Genomic DNA, 27,487 nt, shown 5'->3' with positions numbered 1-27,487 from the left:
TTCATATTGTCATATTGTAATGACTATGATCTTCTAAAAGTACAAACCCTTTACATGTCTCTTAGTATAAAGTCCAAAATTCCTTAGAACATCATGCAGAGGGGTGCCTGGGTGGCTCAGTGGGTTAAAGCTTCTGCCTTCAGCTCAGGTCTGAGATCATGCCCCACATCAGGCTCTCTGCTCAGCAAGGAGTCTGCTTCCCCACCCCCCTCTGCCTACTCATGGTCTCTGTCTGTCAAATAAACAAAAAAAAATTCTTAAAAAAAAAAAGAAAACTAAGATTTTTTTTAAGTCAATCACTTATTTTGTGTTCTTTGATTGCATTAATATACTATATATTTGAGTTGTAAAGTCATAACTGCTATTATTTTTACAGGTTAATTTGACAGCACACAGAGAATTATGCCATGGAACTTAGATAATTTAATAATTTCTAAACTTCTCACATACAAACTCTAAAATATTCACTGGTAATAGGAATCTCCACATGAAATAAATGAGTCACCATTTGGCTCCAAATTACATGTGCTATCCAGGAATGTGAGCAGGTAATTGGGAAGAATTTGGGGGCTTAACCACATGTGGTCTGTCTACAAGGTGCCTGGAGAATAAAGTCAGCATCCAGTGCATATCTGTGCAAATATTGGTTAATCTGGCTAATGTCTTCAAATATGAGGATGTAAAGTAGGTTCTTTTCCCCTTTCCTTTAATCAGGGAGATGTTCTCCTGTTGCCTTTTGTGGCTATATCAGAAGTCAGTTGTAATAACTCTATGAGGCTGAGAACACTAAAGTATGGAGGTATGTCTGAATAAGGATATGTGTGTGGGCGAGACAGAGGGAGACAGAGAGAGACAGAGGTAAAAGATGGATATTAGAGTATAGAGACAGATCAAGAATTAAATCTAAGAAAAACGATGTTGTCTTTTGAATGAAGTTCACAAATCTGAACAAATCAATTTCTCCAAGCTTCCACACATAATATAGGAAATGTAGGTGATACGAGGATTGATTGCAAATGCAGGAATGTGTCTAGTGCTTATCTGACACAAGATGCTTTGGGAGGGAAGAATAAAACCACAAAATCAGATGAAATTCTTTTGAAATAAGCAGCATCAAGAACTTAAAACAAAGTTACTACAAAGTAATAAGTTTTGAGGTAAAATCAAGAAGTGATTTTTATCTCTAAGAAGAGTGTATATTTGAAATTCTCCTTTCCAGAGGTACTACAATGGAGTATCTGTTTGATTACAGAATGAACAGAGTAAAAATAATTTTAAGTATTAGAATTACAACAAAATTTCTTCTAAGCAAATATAGAAAAGGTTTTCTTTCCTTTGTAAGAATAAGAATTAGAATTCATATGATTACAAAATTTATATGGCTTAAAGGTTAGAATAAAGCTTGGCCACATCACCATCTTTGGGGGGATTAATGTGTAAGTAAAAATCCATCAATGGCAACAACTAAAATCTTCTGTCTTTTAAGATATTACATTAAAATACCTATAGCTTTTTTTGAGTGGGGGTTGTATAAAATTCCAGTATACTCTAGTACACTCTAGTACACTGTTCTCTGCACTGGTGCTACCTAAAGGTATGGAAAGGACAACAGAAATGTGCCATCCAAGTAACAGATTTTTTTCAAACTAAAAATGCAGGATGGTCTTTAATGATCTAATGTTTCATATATTTTGTTCCAATAAGTGGTTTTAAAAATATGAAAAAAATAACTCGGGTAGGCTAGATATTAAAAGCATTGTTACTAAATGTTTTTATTTAACAAATATTCAGTATCCCCTTATTATATGCAAGAAAATATGGAGTTGAAAAAGAAGTAGTAGAACAGCAAGAAAGGTAATATATGTCTGTCCTAAAGAGGTATCTAACCTGAAAATCATGTTTGAGTTTCCCTTATTTTCTCACCTTTAAAAAAAATTGTTTTACAATATAGCAAAGTTATTTTTAAGAAGCTATGGACATTTTTAAACTTTTAGGGTAGTTGTTCCCTATTATTTTAATGTTATAAAAGCAAGACATTAAATTAGAATTGGTGTAACTAATATGCTATGCTAGATGACAAAGCAAATATAAAATGGATATATTTCTTATAAGACCTCTTAAATATATGCTAGGGAAGAATGAGGTTGCTTAAAACATATAATAAAAATACAGTTTAAGATAATATACTATAACTACCTTATTTCTTAATATCATAAGTATTTTAATAATATACAATAATGAATCTGAGGAAAACTTAGTTATATAACCATTTGATTTCCCAGTCTCATTTGAATTACATATTTAGTTTTTAAAGTATTGTTGCCCACAGTCTCATTTTTCTGATAAAATGATGAAAATTGAATTAATTTAAAAATACGGACCAAAGAATTCAAGTATTTACTTAAAATATCCATGAAGATACTGATTTTTAAATTATTTGAAGACATTTGCCTCTTTAATTCCAGATGTGGCTCTTAGAAAATAGCAACAAAAACATTATATACTACAAATGTAAGGCACTGTCAGTTTAGGGTTAGCAGGCTTAAAATATAACACTAAAGTTTTATTCTATTCATCTATTCCTGTTAGGAATATTTATGATTATAATTTTCTTTAGAGATATAGACTTTCCTGAGGATATGGTTTCATATTAAATGCTGAAATTGACCGTAACTATTTGGAGAGTGGGTCAAAGTGGTTACAACAGTTTTATTTCAATGGCACTGTATCAAACCCCCTACACTAGCAGTGAGTTAATAAAAGCCTTAGAAGAGAATTGTATTTGAAATGAATTAAATGAACTAAGTGCCATTCTGTAATAATATAACTGTTTCAGAAATAATACATTCATAATAATGTCATATAAAAATACAAGAAAACACATTTAACAAATAGAGCACAATAAAATCCAATAACTAGTGGTCAAAATGGCAAGTTAATAGCTTTATTTAATTATTATTTCCTTCATTCAATCAAGTTATTGGGCTTCCAGTATGCATAAAGGTACTAGGTTAGGTGCATTATACAGAGATGATTAACAAACTGGTCCCTTAATACAGACACTATTACTTCTCTTCTTCAAAACTATTTTTCAAAAGCCGTCTAAACCTCTGAGTTTTCCAAGGTTTATGCTGGTTCACAGAAATTTAACCTAAAACATGTTCAGTTTTCCTATATTGAACAGATATAGTCCACTTTTTATTTTTCTTGGTACTGATGTGAAAAAAAATAAATTCTTTCAAACTTAATCATCGTATTACCTTTAATCAGAAAAAAAAAATCTCTATACAAATTTACACAGTGCTAAATTATTTGAAGTACAGCTCTTTCCTTAATGGGAACAATTTGGAAATTATGGAAGTTATCCTGAATCCATAACTATGCATGCCAATGAAGTACTTCACAGCTGAAAAAAATTTTTGAAATATGATCAATGACTACTCAATATTTGCAAATCAAAGTTTTGAGAAGACTGAAGAACAATGCAGCTGAAACATCATCTTTCATTTACTTATAGTGTTAGAAAAGTAATGGTTAGAAGAGATACAAAATACTGATATTATCAATCACTAAAATAAGTTCTATTTTATTTAGAGTGGCTAATTTGGATAGATTGAATTGGGAATTATTTTATAGTGAGAATGAAATTTTAAATATCTAATATGTCAATATTAGAGAAATAAAAATAATTGCTATATTCAAGCATTACTTGTAGTGACTTTGAAGTGTAGTGTTACTCACTAAAACAGTTTTAAACTATTTGAGAATATCACTAATACAAATATAATTCAATTATAAAATAGAAATTATAAAATTGAGAGTTCTACAGAAGAGTAAACTGATTCTCAACATACAGCAATCTTGTATAGAATACCCATACCGCACACACCAAATTAGTCAGTCACTCATGCAAACAAAGAGGATAACTACTGAAATGCTTAAATCTTGCACTTACCAACCTCCACAACACTAGAACAGTTGGGATCTGTGAAGCCATCTGGACACTCACAGGAAAAGGAATTGTCAGATAATCCTGACAAACACACACCTCCATTTTCACATGGATTGGGATCACAAATATCACCTGAAAAATAAAGAAACAGAAAATGAATTTTTATTTGTCTTAGGCACCAAAATACACAATTTCATATGCCATCTTCCTTTGGTAAAATCATCATACTTTTTAGATTTACAGAAAAGGTATGCAAGATTCATTTGAATCCATGTGCTTTTAAGAGAGATGGTATTTAACATAAAATTAAATTTTCTAATTCAAACATTGCATACTGAATAGCATACTAAAAGTTAATTAACTCAATCTGCGGTTCCTTCATTACATGTAAATAAAATATTGTCCGATTTGTTACAGATTAACAGAAATATCTCTGCTAGACTGATTTATTAATCACTCCAATTAAAAAAAAAAAACTTTCTATTGGGGAGGGGAGGCGAACCATAAGAGACTATGGACTCTGAAAAACAACCTGAGGGTTTTGAAGGGTCAGGGGTGGGAGGTTGGGGGAACAGGTGGTGGGTAATAGGGAGGGCACGTTTTGCATGGAGCACTGGGTGTTGTGCAAAAACAATGAATACTGTTATGCTGAAAAAAATAAATAAAATGGGAAAAAAACAAAACAAAACAAAACAAAAAAACTTTCTAAGTCCACGCACTTAACTCGGTAACTCTGCAATTTCTCTCACTAAAGGAGTGGGGTTTATTTCTGGATACCTAGAATCTGGGCTTGTCCCTGTTGATTTGCTTTGGCCAAAAGGGCATTAGCGGACTTGAAGACAGCAGAGGTGTGATAAGGAATTTGAATATTTCTACGTCTAGGAACCCTGACAAGGCCATGTGAATAAATTCAGGCTAGCTTGCTTAAGAGAGATGAGAGAAACATGGAAGAGTAAGAAGGAAACTGTCACAGAGAAATAAGTTGTAAATAAGCCATAACAAAAACCTATAATATGTGGCTTCAAATTTGGTACTGGGTGGTGGGGGTAGATGGTACTGGTGGAATCTGGAAAGGCACTGAACGAATGACTACAAGAGCCTAGAAAAATGTGAGGCTATCCCATATTACGTAGAGAAAAGCAGCTGAGAAAACTTTAGTGACAGAAAATACACCTAATGATCTTTTTTATATCAGTAATGAAATTTCCAAGCAGAATGTCAAACTGTCAATTGTCTCTTAACAGCTGCACTGATAAGGTACTAAAGAAAGAGATGTGATAAAGAACTAATGAGCTTGAAAGTAAAGGAATACAGAGACCAGGATTTGATATAACCAACCAACCAACCACAACAAAAACTATGTTTCAATCCCAGCCTTTCAAACCAGTGAAAGAGCAAATCCAGAGCTTTGCCAGAAAGACATGGCCTCAACATAAACATCAAATTAAGGATATGCTAGAGGGAGGAGGAGTCAAGATGGCGGAGAAGTAGCAAGCTAAGACTACATCAGGTAGCAGGAGATCAGCTAGATAGCTTATCTAACCATTGCAAACACCTACAAATCCAACGGGAGATCGAAGAGAAGAAGAACAGCAATTCTAGAGACAAAAAATCAACCACTTTCTGAAAGGTAGGACTGGCGGAGAAGTGAATCCAAAATGATGGGAAGAGAGACCGCAGGGGGAGGGGCCAGCTCCCGGCAAGCGGTGGAGCAATGGCTTGCAATGGAGCGCAAAATCAGGACTTTTAAAAGTCTGTTCCAGGACGCCTGGGTGGCTCAGTTGGTTAAGCGACTGCCTTTGGCTCAGGTCATGATCCTGTAATCCCAGGATCGAGTCCAATATTGGGCTCCCTGCCAGGAAGGGAGTCTGCATCTCCCTCTGACCTCCCACTTCTCATGCTCGTTCTCTCTCTCACACTCTCTCTCTCAAATAAATAAAATCTTAAAAAAAAATATTTAAAAGTCTGTTAGATGGAGGGACATTGCTCCAGAGGCTAAACCGGGATGAAGCCAACGTGGGGTCAGCATGGCCCCAGGTCCCGCGGGGTCAGCGTGGCCTCAGGTCCCGCAGGGTCACAGAAGGATCGGGGGTGTCAGAGTGTCGCAGAGTTGCAGGTATTAGAATGGGGAAGCCAGCGACAGAAACTGAGCCGAGGACTGAGCTCTCAGCTCGGGGTTACCTTGAACCAGTCGCAGGCTGGGTGAGCTCGGAGTGCAGCCAGAGGCCGGAGATGCGAGAGTGATTAGGCGCTGTTCTCTGGGGGCGCACTGAGGAGTGGGGCCGCGGGTTCTCGGCTCCTCCGGGCCGGAGACTGGGAGGCCGCCATTCTCATTCACATCCTCCCTAACTCTATGGAAAGTGTTCAGGGAACAAAAGCTCCCAAAAACGAACCCAAGCGGATAATGTAGTCCGGTCTCCGGTAAGGGCGGTGCAATTCTGCCTCGGGCAAAGACACTTGAAAGTCACTACAACAGGCCCCTCCCCCAGAAAATCAACAAAAAATCCAGCTAGGACGAAGTTCATCTACCAAGGAAAGCAGGTTCAATACCAAGGACAACAGCGGAATTCCAGAGGAGGAGACAGGAAATCACGGAACTCATGGCTTTCTCCCCATGATTCCTTAGTCTTGCCATTAATTTAACTTTTTTCAATTTTTTTTCTTCTTCAGCTAAATTTTTTTTTAACTTTTATCTTCTCTTTTTTAACGTTTTTTAACTAGTTTATCTAATATATATTTTTTTCTTTTTTTATATTTTTTTCTTTATTTCTTTTCTTTTTCAAATTTATTCTTTTATTTTCTGAACCTCTTTTTATCCCTTTCACTCCCCCACGATTTGGGGTCTCTTCTGAATTGGTTAAAGCGCATTTGTCTGGGGTCTTTGCCACCCTTTTAGTATTTTACTTGCTCCTTCATCTACTCTTATCTGGACAAAACGACAGGCAGAAAAATTCACCACAAAAAAAAAAAAGAAAAAGAGGCAGTACTGAAGGCTAGGGACCTAATCAATGCAGACATTGGTAATATGTCTGATCTAGAGTTCAGAATGATGATTCTCAAGGTTCTAGCCAGGCTCGAAAAAGGCATGGAAGATATTAGAGAAACCCTCTCTGGAGATATAAAAGCCCTTTCTGGAGAAATAAAAGAACTAAAATCTAACCAAGTTGAAATCAAAAAATCAAAATCAAGGTGCAATCACAATGGAGGCTCTCACTGCTAGGATAAATGAGGCAGAAGAAAGAATTAGTGATATAGAAGACCAAATGACAGAGAATAAAGAAGCCGAGCAAAAGAGGGACAAACAGCTACTGGACCACGAGGGGAGAATTCGAGAGATAAGTGACACCATAAGACAAAACAATATTAGAATAATTGGGATTCCAGAAGAAGAAGAAAAAGAGAGGGGAGCAGAAGGTCTATTGGAGAGAATTATTGGAGAGAATTTCCCTAATATAGCAAAGGGAACAAGCATCAAAATCCAGGAGGTGCAGAGAACCCCCTCAAAATCAACAAGAATAGGTCCACACCCCGTCACCTAATAGTAAAATTTACAAGTCTTAGTGACAAAGAGAAAATCCTGAAAGCAGCCCGGGAAAAGAAGTCTGTAACATACAATGGTAAAAATATTAGATTGGCAGCAGACTTATCCACAGAGACCTGGCAGGCCAGAAAGAGCTGGCATGATAGATTCAGAGCACTAAACGAGAAAAACATGCAGCCAAGAATACTCTATCCAGCTAGGCTATCATTGAAAATAGAAGGAGAGATAAAAAGCTACCAGGACAAACAAAAACTGAAAGAATTTGCAAACACCGAACCATCTCTACAGGAAATATTGAAAGGGGACCTCTAAGCAAAGAGAGAGCCTAAAAGTAGTAGATTAGAAAGGAACAGAGACAATATACAGTAACAGTCACCTTACAGGCAATACAATGGCACTAAATTCATATCTCTCAATAGTTACCCTGAATGTTAATGGGCTAAATGCCTCAATCAAAAGACAGAAGGTATCAGAATGGATAAAAAAACAAAACCAATCTATATGTTGCCTACAAGAAACTCATTTTAGACCTAAAGACACCTCCAGATGTAAAGTGAGGGGGTGGAAAACAATTTACCATGCTAATGGGCATCAGAAGAAAGCTGGGGTGGCAATCCTTGTATCAGATCAATTAGATTTTAAGCCAAAGACTATAATAAGAGATGAGGAAGGACACTATATCATACTCAAAGGGTCTGTCCAACAAGAAGATCTAACAATTTAAAATATCTATGCCTCTAACGTGGGAGCAGCCAACTATATTAACCAATTAATAACAAAATCAAAGAAACACATCAATAATAATACAATAATAGTAGGGGACTTTAACACTCCCCTCACTGAAATGGACAGATCATCCAAGCAAAAGATCAACAAGGAAATAAAGGCCTTAAATGACGCACTGGACCAGAAGGACATCACAGATATATTCAGAACATTTCATCCCAAAGCAAAAGAATACACATTCTTCTCTAGTGCACATGGAACCTTCTCCAGAATAGATCACATCCTCGGTCACAAATCAGGTCTCAACCAGTATCAAAAGATTGGGATCATTCCCTGCATATTTTCAGACCACAATGCTCTGACGCTAGAACTCAATCACAAGAGGAAATTTGGAAAGAACGCAAATACATGGAGACTAAATAGCATCCTTCTAAAGAATGAATGGGTAAACCAGGAAATTAAAGAAGAATTGAGAAAATTCATGGAAACAACTGATAATGAAAACACAACGGTTCAAAATCTGTGGGACGCAACAAAGGCAGTCCTGAGAGGAAAATATATAGCGGTACAAGCCTGTCTCAAGAAACATGAAAGTCTCAAGTATACAACCTAACCCTACACCTAAAGGAGCCGGAGAAAGAACAAGAAAGAAACCCTAAACCCAGCAGGAGAAGAGATATCATAAAGATCAGAGCAGAAATCAATGAAATAGAAACCAAAAAAAAACAATAGAACAAATCATCGAAACTAGGAGCTGGTTCTTTTTTTTTTTTTTAAGATTTTATTTATTTATTTGACAGAGAGAGATCACAAGTAGACAGAGGGGCAGGCAGAGAGAGAGAGAGAGCAGACTCGCTGCTGAGCAGAGAGCCCAATGCGGGACTCAATCCCAGGACCCTGAGATCATGACCTGAGCCAAAGGCAGCGGCTTAACCCAATGAGCCACCCAGGTGCCTCGGAGCTGGTTCCTTGAAAGAATTAGTAAGATTGATAAACCCCTGGCCAGACTTATCAAAAAGAAAACAGAAAGGACCCAAATAAATAAAATCATGAATGAAAGAGGATAGATCACAACTAAACCAAAGAAATACAGACAATTATGAGAACATACTATGAGCAACTCTGCGCCAACAAATTTGACAATCTGGAAGAAATGGATGCATTCCTAGAAACATATAAACTACCACAACTGAACCAGGAAGAAATAGAAAACCTGACCAGGCCCATAATCAGTAAGGAGATTGAAACAGTCATCAAAAATCTCCAAACAAACAAAAGCCCAGGGCCAGATGGCTACCCAGGGGAATTCCAACAAACATTAAAAGAAGAACTAATTCCTATTCTCGTGAAACTGTTCCAAAAAATAGAAATGGAAGGAAAACTTCCAAACTCATTTATGAGGCAAGCATCACCTTGATCCCAAAACCAGACAAGGTTCCCACCAAAAGAGAACTACAGACCAATATCCTTGATGAACACAGATGCAAAAATTATCACCAAAATACTAGCCAATAGGATTCAACAGTACATTAAAAGGATTATTCACCACGACCACGTGAGATTTATTCCAGGGCTGCAAGGTTCATTCAACATCCGCAAATCAATCAATGTGCTACAACACATTAATAAAAGAAAGAACAAGAACCATATGATACTCTCAATAGATGCTGAAAAAGCATTTGACAAAGTAAAACATCCCTTCCTGATCAAAACTCTTCAAAGTGTAGGGATAGAGGGCACATACCTCAATATTATCAAAGCCATCTATGAAAAACCCACCGCAAATATCATTCTCAATGGAGAAAAACTGAAAGCTTTTCTGCTAAGGTCAGGAACACGGCAGGGATGCCCATTATCACCACTGCTATTCAACATAGTACTAGAAGTCCTAGCCTCAGCAATCAGACAACAAAAGGAAATTAAAGGAGTCCAAATTGGTAAAGAAGAAGTCAAACTATCACTCTTTGCAGATGATATGATACTATATGTGGAAAACCCAAAAGACTCCACTCCAGAACTGCTAGAACTTGTACAGGAATTCAGTAAAGTGTCAGGATATAAAATCAATGCACAGAAATCAGTTACATTTCTCTACACCAACAAGACAGAGAAAGAGAAATTAAGGAGTCAATCCCATTTACAATTGCACCCAAAACTATAAGATACCTAGGAATAAACCTAACCAAAGAGGTAAGAATCTATATGCAGAAAACTATAAAGTACTCATGAAAGGAATTGAGGAAGACACAAAAAAATGGAAAAATGTTCCATGCTCCTGGATTGGAAGAATAAATATTGTGAAAATGTCTATGCTACCTAAAGCAATCTACATATTTAATGCAATCCCTATCAAAATACCATCCAGTTTTTTCAAAGAAATGGAACAAATAATCCTAAAATTTATATGGAACCAGAAAAGACCTCGAATAGCCAAAGGACTATTGAAAAAGAAAGCCAAAGTTGGTGGCATCACAATTCCGGACTTCAAGCTCTGTTACAAAGCTGTCATCATCAAGATGATGATGACATCAAGATGGTGCTGGCACAAAAACAGACACATAGATCAATGGAACAGAATAGAGGAACAGAACAGAAATAGACCCTCAACTCTATGGTCAACTAATCTTTGACAAAGCAGGAAAGAATGTCCAATGGAAAAAAGACAGCCTCTTCAATAAATGGTGCTCGGAAAATTGGACAGCCACATGCAGAAAAATGAAATTGGACCACTTCCTTACACCACACACGAAAATAGACTCAAAATGGATGAAGGACCTCAATGTGAGAAAGGAATCCATCAAAATCCTTGAGGAGAACACAGGCAGCAACCTCTTTGGCCTCAGCCGCAGCAACATCTTCCTAGGAACAACGGCAAAGGCAAGGGAAGCAAGGGCAAAGAGAACTATTGGGATTTCATCAAGATCAAAAGCTTTTGCACAGCAAAGGAAACAGTTAACAAAACCAAAAGACAACTGACAGAATGGGAGAAGATATTTGCAAACGACACATCAGATAAAGGGCTAGTGTCCAAAATCTATAAGGAACTTAGCAAACTCACCACCCAAAGAACAAACAATCCAATCAAGAAATGGGCAGAGGACATGAACAGACATTTCTGCAAAGAAGACATCCAGATGGCCAACAGACACATGAAAAAGTGCTCCACATCACGCGGCATCAGGGAAATACAAATCAAAACCACAATGAGATACCACCTCACACTAGTCAGAATGGCTAAAATGAACAAGTCAGGAAATGAAAGATGCTGGCAAGGATGTGGAGAATGGGGAACCCTCCTCCACTGTTGGTGGGAATGCAAGCTGGTGCAACTACTCTGGAAAACAGCATGGAGGTTCCTCAAAATGTTGAAAACAGAACTACCCTATGACCCAGCAATTGCACTACTGGGTATTTACCCTAAAGATACAAACATAGTGATCCGAAGGGGCACGTGCACCCGAATGTTTATAGCAGCAATGTCTACAATAGCCAAACTATGGAATGAACCTAGACGTCCATCAACAGATGAATGGATAAAGAAGATGTGGTATATATATACAATGGAATACTATGCATCCATCAAAAGAAATGAATCTTGCCATTTGCGACAACGTGGATGGAGCTAGAGGGTATCATGCTTAGTGAAATAAGTCAATCGGAGAACGACAACTATCATATGATCTCCCTGATATGAGGACGTGGAGATGCAACATGGGGGGTTAGGGGGATAGGAGAATAAATGAAACGAAATGGGATTGGGAGGGAGACAAACCATAAGTGACTCAATCTCACAAAACAAACTGAAGGTTGCTGGGGGGAAGGGGGGTTGGGAGAGGGAGTTTGGGGTTATGGACATTGGGGAGGGTATGTGCTATGGTGAGTTCTGTGAAGTGTGTAAACCTGGCGATTCACAGACCTGTACCCCTGGGGATAAAAATACATTATATGTTTATAAAAAAATAAAAAATAAATTAAAAATTAAAAAAATAAAGGATATGCTAGAAGGCCCTTATGAAAATATTTCAAATAATTCAACTACAGCCTGAAAGTCCCTCTAGGCTAAATAAAAGAGCCTCTAGAATTCTTTTTTTTTTTTTAAGATTTTATTTATTTATTTGACAGAGATCACAAGTAGGCAGAAAGGCAGGCAGAGAGAGAGGAAGGGAAGCAGGCTCCCCGCTGAGCAGATAGTTGAATGCGGGGTGGGGAGGGGGGCCCGATCCCATGACCCTGGCATCATGACCTGAGCCAAAGGCAGAGGCTTATCCCACTGAAGCACCCAGGCACCCCAGAATTCTTAAAGGTATTGTCTAAATAGCCCGACACACCCAAAGCAGCACTGATTAAGTTTTGAGTGAAAAGCAGGGTTCAGAGAAAGTCATGGGTGTGGTTTTATTGCACAGAGAGGATATAAATCAGATTCAGAAAAGCCCACAGAGTTTTTAAGGGAGCTTTACAGGGGAAAGTGCCACTGCCTAGATTAAAACAGAAGGAGGTTTTCCACATTTACAAAAGTATCTGTGCCCCAACTTCCTACTATTTTGTATTTCTTAGAAACGTTATTCTGCTGTCCCATGAATTATTTTCTCTCTTTTCTAGACTAATGACTTTAAGACTTTAGAAAAATAAAAATGGAGGTTAAGATTTGTCACATTTTTAAAGCAAGTAATTAGCTATATTAATAGCATAGATAAAAATACTACTTTAGCAGTGGAATGGCTATTAGAAAAGACAGTAATGAAATAAGTGAATAAATGAAAGAATGAATATGTTTTGGGAATATCATAGAATTTAGTATGGCTAGACCATGGATTATTTCTAATACACTGTACACTTGTGAAAATTCATCTTAAACGTTATCCCCCTTTTTGATATTTACTCAGTGTCTTTTGAAAGGTAAGAAATAGGTAATAGATTTGACCAAAATGTACGAAGTAGAATCAAGATAACACTGTGACCAAATTGATATGGGGGTTGAAGGAGAACAAGAAATCTGTGTTGATATCTAGAGCTCTGGCCTGTATGACTAAGTGGCCGTCTTTCATAAGGAAATTTAATGGATTTAATTTTAAAGGAATTACTTTGTCTAAAAAGCCTGTGGGACATCCAAAATGAAAATGTCCCATTAAAGCTAGTGAACAGACATATACAGAATTGGAGAGATTTTGCTACAACATGGATTGCTAAGTAGAGATGTGAAAACTATTTCAGTGAGTCTTTAAAAGAAGGGCAGAAGAGGGTACCAGGAAATAGAAAAGAAAAGAAGAGAAGAGGTCTTTGGGCAAACCAACAAATAAGTGAGAAAAAATAAGGAAGACTCTTTGAAACAGAAGGGGGAAAAAAAAAAAAAGGAAATTAGTGCCAGGCCCTTTCTACATCAGTACTAATATTCAGTTGATTTACTCAGTGACTTAGTATGTCTAGGTCTGCCCGAGATTAATAAAGGTTCCCAAATGTGCCAGTGATAGACGGACAATGTGAGCAGAAAACAAAATTTTGGCCTTGAATAAAGCAGAGGGTAGACAACAGAAGCCCATCAAACATAATTAGGGTTTTTGTAGACCGTGCTTTAAATCTGCTTCCCCACATCTAACTACGAAATGTACCCTGGTGTCAGATGGGTTCTGCATGAAGTAAAGGCTAAGACAAAGTTAAGAGTGCAACCAATTTATGAAGAAGAAATGTCTGTGAAAGATAAACGAGGAGAAAGCAGTAAAGGGCAGGAAAAGCCTTCATTCTGGGATGCAAGTCTGACACCTGAGAAAAAAGGAATGGGAGCAGGTGGTCCTGGGGATGAAGGAGAATGGAGCAAGTGAGCCCCAGTTTGCAATGCAAATTTGCCAAAGTCTTAGTCAACCCAGGAGGAATGAAAGATGACTCTTTAGAGGAATCCTCCAAGGGCAAATATGACCAGGCATAGGTACCCTTGCCCTGTTCAGGCACAGTGACGCTCGAATGCTCCAGGGGGATCCTGGAAGTGCTGCAGAAGGCCTCTGAAGGCTAACTCCATTCCTTGCAGCTGGACTGCTTAGTTCCTTGAAGGGATACTGCAGCAGTGCCCTTCTGGAGGAAGCTACAGTCCCCTCACTCTCACCACTGTCCTGGTTAGGATCAGTTACATTATCTTGCTCTAAACCATCGTATCTGAGCCTGCCATCCTCTCTGCTTACCCATTATCTCAATGGGTTGTGCAGATGAAGCCTGATGTTTTAAACAGAAACCAATCCTCTAGCTAGCAAATCAAGTCTAATTAAAATGCACTGTAGGGATTTCTGATTCCCTGTCATTTCAATTAACCTAAGAAAGCATCAGTTCAGGTAAGAATCCTGATTAAAATGCAATAGATTCCTGGACCTCAAATCAGTGCTTTTTGTCTGTTCATTTATTTCCCAATGGATGTGTTTGTAGAGTCCTTTAAAACTAAGATGGCAGCCAGTACAAGAAGACAGGCTCGATATAGGAAAATAGGACAATATGCAATTTCATGGTTCTTTATTCCACTGTCAGCAGGCCCCTAAAATATACCTCTGCATATTATAATCTGTGTGTACCATTATACCTTGATGCTTCTTGGCTGGCTGGCCTCACCTGCTTTAGATTAGGACAGATGTGTTTAATTTGAATCTAACTATGTTTTATGATTCCATCTGCAGTTTATGGCAGACTCAGGCAAATTAAGCGGATGCCGATTTGCCTTTTGGCAATAGAATGAAGCAATTATTTTTCCCAGGGGCAAGAAATCATTGCAGACTAAATTTAACTTCCTGTTTGCCTGGTCTTTCTCCTATTCTCCAGGGTTCTGCTTGGAGTGGGACCATCCTGTCTGAATCCAATGTCCATCTCATCCTTCTCACTGGTCCACCACCTGTTGCTAATCACCTGTTCAGGGTGACTCAGGGATTGTCTTATTTCATCTCATTATAAATTTGCAATCGATGATCATTTAGCCTAGATAGCAAAGTAGATAGGCATCTATAGTACAGTGTGTAGCATGGCAGAAGACAATGTAAAACCTTCTAAAAACCTAAAATCTCTTCATGATTGTGGTTGTGTGTTTTTTATTTTTTTCTGTGAGGTCAATATACAACCATACAACTTCTAATGCCAAGTAAAAGAGAAAATCCTTTGTTGGCCATTCTCTGGAAATCAGGTGAAAAGAAGAGCTAGTTTTTCTCATCAATGTTTAAATCCTCAGATATTTATACATCCTGTTTTCTTTATATGTTCATGCCCTTCTCCAGTTCACAGATCAGCGAATCACTGATTCATTCATCATGTACTGATACTCCTGGAAGCACAGGAGAGGGTGGGAATATAGCCTAGAAGAAGACACATAAGGTTCCAGCACCCTTAGAGATTCTATTGTAGTGGAGGGGATGCATAACGAAAAACTAACAAACAAGTAAGCAAGGCATTCACTATAAGAAAAGCCATAGAGAGGGCGATACAAGAGAACAAAGTGGTGAGAAAGGCAGTAAAAAGAACTGGTTACTTAAATAAACATCAAGAAATGCTTCTCTGAGGAGGTGTCATTGGAGCCAAAAACCAAGAGATGAACAGTGCCAGTCATGTTAAAACCTAAGGAAGTCTTTCAGGCAGCAGGATAGCAAATGTACGGTCCTACTGATAAGCAAGAGTAATGAATTCAAGAAATGGAAAAGAGGCCAATGCATTTGGACAGGTTAACAAGATGTCACTAAATACTTTTTGTCAGCAACACAATTTTAGTAGCAACCAATTTATAATTTAAAGCCCCACATTTGACTGTTTGTCCTCATGATAATCAAGGGCATTTCTGCCAAGCCTATTCTTAATATTTACAAAGCATGTACTGAAAATACATTATTGTATTTAGATGCTAATATTCTGATGTATTTGTATATTGATATTTTTCACATATTAATATATCTACATAGTACTGCTAATGTATTCAGGTATCTACATGGCAATGTAAATATACCTATAATTTATTTGGATGAGTGCATGCCTCTCCATTTTCTATGTTCCTTTAACAGTGCTAGAAGTCACCCTGCCCTCTCTCTGTTTCTGCAGAAAAAATCTGTATACCAGTGTAAAATTAAAAACAAAAATAAAAATCGTAACATATCACTCAAATATGTTACTTCACTAACACAAAATATTATTTCATTTCTTCAGTATCTCCCCACACTAAATGTGAAGGATATTGCCATACCTAGTCATATGTGGGAAAGTAAAATGCAGTGGCCATGTAAAGTCATATTTCACAACTATGACACTCCAGTCTGTGTATTACAACTAATCTTCAGTTTATCACCCTGCCATAACTTGGTAGCTACACTCCTATCATTTCATTTACAAACTGAAAGAAAATAAAAGCTTTGTCTTCAACTGCATGAATTGGAGTTTTTGCCAATCTGTAAACGGAGTACTTGGCAAAATGAGCCAATTATAGTCGACAAGTGAGCAATAACTCCAGTTTAAATGAAATAAATTTCATGAGAATTTCCATACTCGACCTGGTAAAACTCACAGAAAATGTTAGCACCCTTATGACTTACTGTCGGTGAAACTGTGCACAACAAAATAAATGTCACTTTTTGAACCAACAACAGGCCTCTCAATTTACTTTGGGACTTCCCGAGAGACCACTTGTGTTGAATATTGAAATTTCATTTGTTGTATGTTCTAATGAGTGTGATGCACAGAGTTTTATTTTAAAGCCTTCTTTCATAAACTAAATCTTATGAGTATAGCCAGTTTAAATAAAAAAAAAATTAGTTAAAAAGGTTTGATCAGTTTGTTACCTTCAAAATAAATTCATATTGCTTTCAAAATAAATTCTAATCTATATTTCAGACCATTACTTCAATTAAGAGGAAGCGAGAAGGAAAAAGATAAAAATGCCAATAAGAATAAATCTGTCTGCATTGATAGGATCTGCCATTTTACTGGAAAATCACTGAATGTATGTGCAATAAAAGACCATCTAATTCTACACACTGGTGGCCACAGGGCCCCCAAATGACCATATTCAACTATGAAAGACACAAATCTAATGACTAAATGAAGGAACTTCTTTGACTCTGTGCCACACTAAGGCTAACTTAAAGCACATTATCTCTCAGCTGATAGCCAGTGGTTTATCACACTATTTCTAAAGACATTTCTCGGTTTAGATAATGTTTAAATGCTAAAGGAATATCGAAGAGAATTAGAAGAAAATTAGCAAAAATTGTTGAGTAATGACAATATGAATTTTGTATCCTTTAACACAGCTTTAATCAATGCTGACTGCATGAAAAGACAAAAGTATTTGGAGCTCTAAATTTTGAAAGAAAATCTGGGCATATTTTGTATTTTAAAACACTCTGGAGAGTCCCTTAGAATAACAAAATCTCGAGTTTTTAGAATTGAAAGGGACATCAGAAATGATCTAACCCAGTGGTTCTCAAACTTTGCTATATATTACAATCGCTGGGGAGCTTTTCAAATTCCTGATGCCCAGTGCAATTAAATCAGAATGACTGAAGGTGGGACCCAGTCCTCCACATTTTTTGAGAACTCATCCAAAGATTTCAATTTATTGAAGGAGAAGAAAAAGAAATAACATGAAGTGGGGAAGGAAAGAAAGAACAGAAAGAAGGAGGAAAGATGGAAGGAAGAAAGTTTGAACTTATCTGGTTTCATTTGAGAGGAAGTCAAATGAAGAAAAACATCTAACTAGCTTTCTTTGTTGGTATACTATGATTATGAAAAAAATCATTTGCAGGAAGCTAGAACTGGCAATTGAAAAAAAACGGTATATAGTATGTTAGGGAAATTAGAATAGATACTAGTTAATACTTACATGTATTGAAATCCTATCAAATAATTAGCTGAAACTTTATAAATTACCAGAAAATTGAACCATACAGAATTCTCCAAGTACTGTCGACTATATTATTTCTACCTACGAAAATGTCCATCTAGTCATTCAATTAATATTTACTGAAATCCTGCTATGCTCCATTAAAAATGGTAATTACTGCACATACTTTGGGGCTTCTGATAGACAATGACCTGTTCTCTAGAGTTTAAGAAAAGACACAAATAACTTGACAGGTAGTTAAGTTAGGTATGCATGTTAGGTCTATGAAAAAGAAAACTGTGGGTGCCAAGGGAGCACAAAAAGAGAGCACCAAACTCAGAAGTGTGATTTAGGAAGACCTCCCAGAAGCAAGTGATCTCCAATTCAAGGCCAGAGAAAAGGTGGAACCCAGCTAGGCAGTTACATGGGATAAAAGACTGGAAGCAGAGGGAAAAGAATGCATGGATGCAGGGAGCAGGGGCAGAGCATGTGTTTAAAAAACAGGAAGAAAAACTCACTTTGACTACAGAGATGAGTGAACAGAAATGGCATGAGGCAAGGCTGAAGAATACAGAGTGTCCAGGATATACAGTGTCCTTAAGACACTCAAACAGAATCTGGGCATTCCTGAGCAGAAAGGACAGCCATTTAAGGGTACTAAGCAGGAGGGCTGACATGATTTGGACTTCAGATAACTCACCTTACCTGTAGTGTGGAGAATGGATTACAAGGAGGCAAAATTTAAGGGTGACAGATCAGTTAGCAAGTGGCAAATGTTACTGTGGCACAAGGGATTGCTGGCTTGGATTAGAATTCTAACCACAGAACTGAAGAGAAGTGGATTCCAAAAGATATACTGAGAGACAAAATTTACGGGTCTAATGGTCAAAAGGAAAGAGAACTAAAAAATGAACTCACCTATCAAAATTCAACAAAAAGTTCTGCCTTTCATTTTGTTGGAAAACATGGTTGAAGGAGCAAGTCTGGGGATGGTGGTAAAAGGAAGGGAGGGATTCCCTTTTGGAAATGCTTGGAGTGAAGTGCCTACAGACATTCACTTGTAGATACTCAGTCAGAATTTGGTTTTATGCATTGGAACCTGGGGAGAAAGGTTTGGGTTAGAGCGAGATAAATTAACACAGCGTTGATTTTTTAAATCATGGGGATATAAACAAAATTTCTGAGAAGAGTGTTTGGGTACATGGTCTAGAAATCATATAAACTTGGAAACTCTCTACACTGTTAACTCTCTGAAGTTCAGAATTATTCCAACTTAGGAAATTCTCCCCTGTGCCAAAGATCAGTGCCTGGTATATAGTCAGTGGTATCCAAATAAAATGTTATCCAAATATATATACCGGGTGGGAGACAGAGTTGGAAATGTATTCAAAATGGCAGAAACTTAAGGGCACCTGGGTGGCTCAGTTGGTTAAGCAACCAACTCTTGATTTTGGCTCAGGTCAAGATTTCAGGGTGGTGAGATAGAGCCCCAAGTCAGCACTGTGTTGGGCATGGAACCTACTTGAGATTCTCTCTCCCTCTCCCTCTGACCCTCCCCCACCCTCCTTCTCTTAAAAGAAATAATAATATGGCAGAAACCTAACAGTGTTTTGATGCTAATGAGAAGCAGCTACTAAAAAGATGATGTTAAAGATTAGGAGAGAGGGACTACCCAGAATGGTAGGGAGTGTAGGAAAAAAAACATCATCAATAGGCCTCAGAGTAAAAGATGGACAGAAAACGCTGAAGGCTCAGGTGGGTTTGAAAACAATTGATACTGTTTGAGTCCACAAGTACCCAGCTAGTTGTCTGCTTAGAGGCAAACCCCCGGATGTGTGCTAGAAGTAGAGGACTAATCCAGACATGCGGTTTCATCAGACAGATGTAGAGACCGTCAACAGAGCAGAAGAGTGACCCCTGGCTGCTTCTGTTTCTTTTGATAGTTTATTGAATTTTATGCTCTAAGATTATGTATATTCACAATTATGCAAAAATTAGAAACCCAGTCAATTGTTCTTTTAGAGAATATTTCAGTTCTTCGGTTGACAGCAAAGGACAGACTGAAAGATAGAATTTGGCTTCTGTATATAAATAACACAGTACATCATGATGGTAACACTTAGCCCATCAATCCCTGTCAAGAATACAAACTCACACTGACTATAAAAACAATCAGGTGATACAAAGGAGATAAAATTTAGTGCCATGTCCAACTGTGGAAGTTTCACATTGCCTTCTTATTTAGATCTTAAAATTGTCAATTCTGCCTCTTCTAAATGTAAAGCTGCTCAGCCACAGATTAAAAATAACCTCTAAGGAAAACCAGTCGAAAACAAGTTGGCTAACTTGATCACTTATGAAACATAGGTATCCAAAGAAAGAACAGGACATTTTGTTTATCACTGGATAGCCCATTTTATCTTTTTTTTTTTTTTTTTTTGAGGCAGAAAGGGTATGTCATGTTAAAATTACAGAAAAAAATTGTAAAGTCTAATTGCGTGTTTTATTTAGAACCTTGTTTGAAAAAGTCACAATTTAAGAAAGCAGTGGAATGACAGTTTCAAAGTATAGTATGTAAAAGCTGAAGGAATATTTTTCACTGTTATAAGTGAAGCCACAACTATTTATTGCCAGATGTTTAAAGTAGTCAATCATGTGATTACATAACATGTTTATAAACCGCGCACTAAACCTGACTGCATTATGTCTACCAATTTGGAGGCTGGAGAAAAAAAAAATCACAAAAATTAAAATGCATTCTCTTCCAACTAAAAAAAACAGTAGACACTTTTCTAATTTATGGAATGGAAGTCTTATTTTTAAAAAGTCAGATTTAGATCTTGATTAAGTTTTGTATAAAGTGAATGATTTCATATTCACTTTTATATTTAATATTTTCACATGAAAGCCATGCTTTATAAAATAGTTGCTGAATGCTCTAATTTCATATAATATATACATTTTCAGAATTTAAATCTTTTTATTCACAGCCAAAGTCTTGGGGAGCAGAAACATAAATGACTTGGATAGGACACTGTCTATAGACATGCTTACTAATAAATATGAGAACATACTAGCTCCTTCATTCTTTTAAGAAACATGGAATATCTTATTTAGATTTAATGACTATGTGGCCATTTTGTTTTCCTAATGCCAGAAGTTCCTGACAAGGAAAGATAGCTGAGCAATTAACTCAGTGGAAGTCAGAAATTATGGGTGTTCTTGCTGTCTTCTTGGTTTTCAACAGGTATTGGGTTTTGCTGTTAGCATTCCAATTGGCATCATTATAGGGAACATTCTGACTGATTGAAGTCAAGTTCCCCTTCTTTAGGAGTTCCAGCCGTCCTAATGGAACTCCATTCAGAATATCAGTGCTTATTGCAGTAATGGCTACGGTCACCAAACTGTGGAAAGAACCAAGATGCCCTTCAGTGGATGAATGGATAAGGAAGATGTGGTCCATATACACAATGGAGTATTATGCCTCCATCAGAAAGGATGAATACCCAACTTTTGTAGCAACATGGACGGGACTGGAAGAGATTATGCTGAGCGAAATAAGTCAAGCAGAGAGAGTCAAGTATCATATGGTCTCACTTATTTGTGGAGCATAACAAATAACATGGAGGACATGGGGAGATGGAGAGGAGAGGGAGTTGAGGGAAACTGGAAGGGGAGATGAACCATAAGAGACTATGGACTCTGAAAAACAACCAGAGGGTTTTGAAGGGGCGGGGAGGGTGGGAGGTTGAGGAACCAGGTGGTGGGTAATAGGGAGGGCACGTACTGCATGGAGCACTGGGTGTGATGCCAAAACAATGAACACTGTTATGCTGTAAATAAACAAAAAAAAAAAAAAAAAAAAAAAAAGAATATCAGTGCTTTTCTACCGAAGAGAGCAGGGAAATACTTAGGAAGCTGGAGGATGTTACTCTTCTGGCCTACCGAATAGAAAGGTGACCTACTAAAAGGAAACCATGAAGCACAGAAATGGACAACTGAGAGTATTTAAACACATTAAAAAACCATTGCCTCTATTCTATCAATGGTCTCCATGCTGCATTGGGTCACCCACTGTGAGTCCTTATTGGGTGTTCAATCTCTGTATCCCTCCTGTCCTTGTTTCTGTGATCATGTGATACTCACCAGCTCCTTCCAGTCCCTGAACCAGCACTGATCAGAAAGGAAGGATTTTATGCAGGCCTAGCCTAAGGCGCAGAACCCAGTATTAGTGTATCACAGCTATTAGTCAGGTTCTGACCTTGTTTGCCTTTCCCTTTTCTCATTGGTTCAATTACTATCTATGCAGTTTCGTTAATGACTCAAATATGGGTGGTATCCAGTGCAGTTTAGAATAATCTTGGATAAAATCTTCAAGCTACATAAACCACTGGGAAACCCCTACCCCAAGTCCCTGTTTGACTTCCTTTTGACATAACTGTCTTGGTGATTTAACTATCCACAGGACTGAAATCATGTACCCTGTTCCAAAAAAAAAAAAAAAAATCTCTGATACAAATTAGCTGCTTGCTCAAATTTCCAAATTTCATATACTTTTTAAAAAGTTTTTTATTTATTTGACAGAGATTACAAGTAGGCAGAGAGGCAGGCAGAGAGAGAGAGAGAGAGAGAGGAGGAAGCAGGCTCCCTGCTGAGCAGAGAGCCCAATGCGGGGTTCAATCCCAGGACCCTGAGATCATGAGCTGAGCCAAAGGCAGAGGCTTTAACCCACTGAGCCACCCAGGTGCCCCAAATTTCAAAAACTCTCGAATTCTTCTACTCCATCACTTAGCTGAACTGTTAGAACATTTCATTATTTTATAATAACATTAGTTAACATTTTTGTGGCTTACCAATGTGCCAAACATTATACTGAGTACATTATGAGTATTAATATCACTTAATGCTTATAATACTACTAGAAACTTTGTTGATATTAATAAGACTCATTTTACATATGAAAATTTACTAAAGTTGCAGAATTTACCAAAAGGCATAGAATAACAATGGCAAAGTGAGATTTACACATAGGCAGTAGGACTTCAGAAACAAGAAACTATGCATGTTTAGATGGTTACCCTTGCCCCTATTCTCTCCTTCACCTTCTCTTTTCACCTCTTCAAGTTCTTCATCTTCTTCAAGTTCTTTTCATTCTCTGACCAGCAGCCAATTATTTAGTATTGTTATATGTTGCCCACATGTCATCCTTTGGATAATTTCAGCCTTTTGGTATAATCCTCCCATCATGTGCATATCTGATCCTCCTTTTCTTAAAGGGGAACAACTCTAGGTTCCAGCCTGGAGTTAACATAACTATGTCCCTAGGAACAAACTTTCTCTCTGCTGTGGACAATGCTTACTACAGCTGAAAGCAATGGTAGGCCTTTGATATCAGGTCAGATACTGGAATAGACGATGTTGCAAAACAATATGCTATGATGATATATTGATTCCTTGATGATATATTTATTCCCTAATATATAAATTATTAATTAGATAAATCTCTAGAGCCTGAGTATTAGAAAAGAAATTCATCTATTACACCCAATCTTACTTGGAAAATTAGGTGGATGACCACAGCATCTGAACCACTGTTTGAGTCCAGGACAGCAAATCCTAGAATAAGATCTGATCCATAACAGACTCAAAATATATCTGGAGAAATAATCTCATACATATATTTAAATGAACTGACATATATGCTCCCCTATAAAAAATGCAATGACAACTATCACATGAAAATAACAAAATACCTGTGATAGAAATGCAGCATAAGGCAGCACATCTCAGTAAAAATTGAACTAGGAAGAGTTTACTATCCCTCCTATTAAATGGCATCTGGCACCTGAAGATCAGTAAATCACTAAAACAGACTTGTAGGAATAAGGAATGACTTCTGGACTAAGTGGCTAATTACTGCTTTCCTTCAGTTGTGAAGAATACTTGGAGCAACAGAGTAAGTGTGCATTTTCTCTGTGTAAACACCAATTCTCTTTGAAACCATGCTATGCTGAAGGTAAGATTATAGCCAACTTACATAAAAGAGTAAAATGGCTCATTATTGAAAACTTCAGTGTAACATACATATTTAAAGTAACATGGTGACCAATTCAGAAATTGATATCACTATCATCCTAATTATGTGGTCTGCATAAAAAACTACTCTGAACCTAAAGTTTTTTTTTTTCTTTTCCTCTTAGAGTTTAAAATAACAATAATGGGGCGCCTGGGTGGCTCAGTGGGTTAAGCCGCTGCTTTCGGCTCAGGTCATGATCTCAGGGTCCTGGGATCGAGTCCCGCATCAGGCTCTCTGCTCAGCAGCGAGCCTGCTTTCCTCTCTCTCTCTGCCTGCCTCTCTGTCTACTTGTGCTCTCTCTCTGTCAAATAAATAAATAAAATCTTTAAAAAAAATTTAAAAATTTAAAAAAAAACAATAATGACAAAACCTCTGTTTTACTGAGCATGTACTATGATCCAAGCACTTTGATTGTTAGAAAAAATCAATTGCCTCTAGTTGACAAAACTGGATAGCCACATGAAAGAGAGTAAAACTGAACTCCTGTACACAAAAATCAACTCAAAATGAATTAAAGACTTCTGTGTAAGATCTAAAGCCATAAAACTCCTAGGAGAAAACAGAGAGGGTAAAGCTCCTTGGCAATCATCAGTTCTGGCAATGGTTTTTTTGGATTTCATACCAAAAGCAAAAGCAACAAAAGCAAAAATAAACAAGTGGGACTACATCAAATTAAAAAGATTCTGCATGGCAAAGGAAACCATCAACAAAGTGAAAAGGCAACCTACTAAATGGGAGAAAACATTTGCAGATCTTACATCTGGCACGTTACCATCCAAAATATATAAGGAACTCACATGAATCAATAGCAAACATATAATCTGATTAAAATAGGTGGAAGATCTGAATAGACATTTTTCTTATTAAAGATTTTTTTTTTTAATTTAACAGAGAGAGACACAGAGAGAGGGAGCACAAGCAGGGGGAGTAGGAGAGGGAGAAGCAGGCTTCCTGCTGAGCAGGGAGTCCAACGCACAGCTTTATCCCAGGACCCTGGGATCATGACCTGAGCTGAAGGCAGACACTTAATAGAATGAGCCACCCAGATGCCCCTGAATAGACACTTTTCCAAAGAAGACATACACATGGCCAATATGTACAGATAAAGATGCTCAACATTCTTAATAATCAGGAAAATGCAAACAAAACCAAAAATGAGGTATCACACTTCATACTTGTTAGAATGGCTATTACCAAAAGACAAGATAAAACATGTGCTCGTGAGGATGTAGAGAACAGGAAAACCTTTTATAATGCTGGTGGGAATGACAATATGGAGGTTCTTCAAAAAATAAAAAACAGAACTACCATATGATCCACCAATTCCAGTTCTGGGTATATAACCAAAGGTAATGAAAATGATGTCTCAAAAAGATATCTGTACTCTCGTTTTCACTGCAGCATTATTCACAATACCCAAAACATTGGAACAACCCAAATGTCTATCAATGACTAAGTGGATTAAAAATATTTGGTGCATTATATAAAATGGAATTCTATTCAACCATAAGAAAGAATATCCTGATATCCTGCTTTTTGTGACAACATGAATGAACCTTGAAGGCCCTATGGTAGGTGAAATAAGTCAGAGAGATAAAGATAAATACTATGTATCATCACTTACTATGTGGACTCTTAAAAAGCCAGATGCATAGAAACAGAGACTACAGTGGTTACCAGGGGCTGGGTGGGGGTGGGGGACAGTGGAGGACATGGGGAGGTGTTAGTCAAAGAGTACAAGCTTCCAGTTAAGAGACAAACAAATTCTGAGAATCTAATGTACAGCACAGTCATCATGGTTAATAATACTTTATTATACATTTCAAAGTTGCTAAGAAACTAAATTTGGAATGTTTGCACTACAAAAAAGAAATGGCAATTATGTGACATGATGCAGGTGTTAGCTAAAGCTATGGTGGTATCATTTTGCAATATGTAAGTATATCAAATCAGCATGCTTCACATCTTAAATTTAGTCAGTGTTATATGTCAATTATATCTCAATAAAGCTGGAAAAAAATAAAAAATAGGACGTGTTTGTTCATTGTAAACAGTTCAGATAATACAGTGGTAGAGAAAGCAAAAACGCACTGTTCTCTATACTCCCATCCCTAAACTATAATTATTACTAATCTAATACATTCCACAAAATGTCTCTGTTTAACTTTACTCATTTTATTTATTTATTTATTTATTTTAAGATTTTATTTATTTGACAGACAGAGATCACAAGTAGGCAGAGGCAGGCAGAGAGGCAGGCAGAGAGAGGAGGAAGCAGGCTCCCCATTGAGCAGAGAGCCCGATGCGGGGCTCAATCCCAGGACCCTGACATCATAACCTGAGCTGAAGGCAGAGGCTTTAACCCACTGAGCCACCCAGGCGCCCCCAACTCTACTCATTTTAATCGAGTATTTTTAACTATAAAAAAAAGAACGCCCATCCTTTTTAAAGAAGTTACAAATTCATTACATGGATTTAAAATACCCACCTTCTTTGATTTTCATTCTTGCACCCTAGAAGTAGCCACTGCTGGCTTTTTTTTTTTATCCTTTTTTTTATCCTTTCTTAAATTTATAAATACTTCTTTGATATTTGTTTTACACAAAGTGAGAGAATGACATGTTTTTCCATACATCGTTTGTATCGCTTTACAGCATATTTCAGAGACTGTCGGCATAAAGATACTTCGTTCTGCTTAGCAAATATGTGGTATCCAAATTTATGAGTATGTCATTATTTTATATGCAGTTCCATATCACTGGACATCTAGGAGGTTTCAAATGTTTTCCTGTTACGAACAGTTATGAATTGATCACTATTGTACCAATATCTTTGTGAACTTTCACTTGTACTGGAAATAAAACCTAAGAAATGGGTATACACATCAATGCCTAATAATCTTCCAAAAATGTGATACCAATTTTGAAACCCCTAACAGTATATTGATTTTCTTTATGGTTGGTGGCATTTGGCCAGGACTGTTTCTAAATTAATTTACATTATTGTAAGCAATATGCACACATGATTTCTGTTCCTTTTTAATAAGAGCAGTTTACACAATGTTGTTTCCAACAAGTAAAAAAAAAAAAAAAAGCTCTTGAGTTCTCACCTGGGAAGAAAGATAAAGGATGATCTGCTTAACTGCATTAACTAATCCAAAAGATATACAAATTTGAAGCTCTTAAAGCTTTAATTCTATTCTGAATGTGGGCCACAAAGTTAGTGTGACGGTTGGCAATTTTCCCAGATCTGGGGTTAGGAAACTCAAGAGACGTATCAGTAGATGCTAAATGGTCTGCAGAGGACCCGTCTGCCATCCTGCCCCTTCTCCCACACCTCAAGCTTGGTATAGTCTTTGCAAGA

At 37.3% G+C, this 27,487-nt stretch overlaps 1 protein-coding gene across 1 annotated transcript in view; it reads right to left on the bottom strand.

Annotated features, from left to right (window-relative positions):
• The window catches only part of EDIL3 (EGF like repeats and discoidin domains 3), a 423,141-nt gene that overhangs the window by 292,528 nt on the left and 103,126 nt on the right, over positions 1 to 27,487 (bottom strand). Inside the window, exon 2 of the mRNA XM_046001012.1 lies at positions 3,956 to 4,084. Within this exon, the coding sequence (XP_045856968.1) occupies positions 3,956 to 4,084 (129 nt within the window). The remainder of the gene's footprint in view (positions 1 to 3,955; positions 4,085 to 27,487) is intronic.

The sequence above is a fragment of the Meles meles genome, chromosome 3 (genome assembly GCF_922984935.1).
Source record: "Meles meles chromosome 3, mMelMel3.1 paternal haplotype, whole genome shotgun sequence".
Classification (NCBI taxonomy): domain Eukaryota; kingdom Metazoa; phylum Chordata; class Mammalia; order Carnivora; family Mustelidae; genus Meles; species Meles meles.
This window is presented reverse-complemented; position numbering and strand designations above follow the sequence as displayed.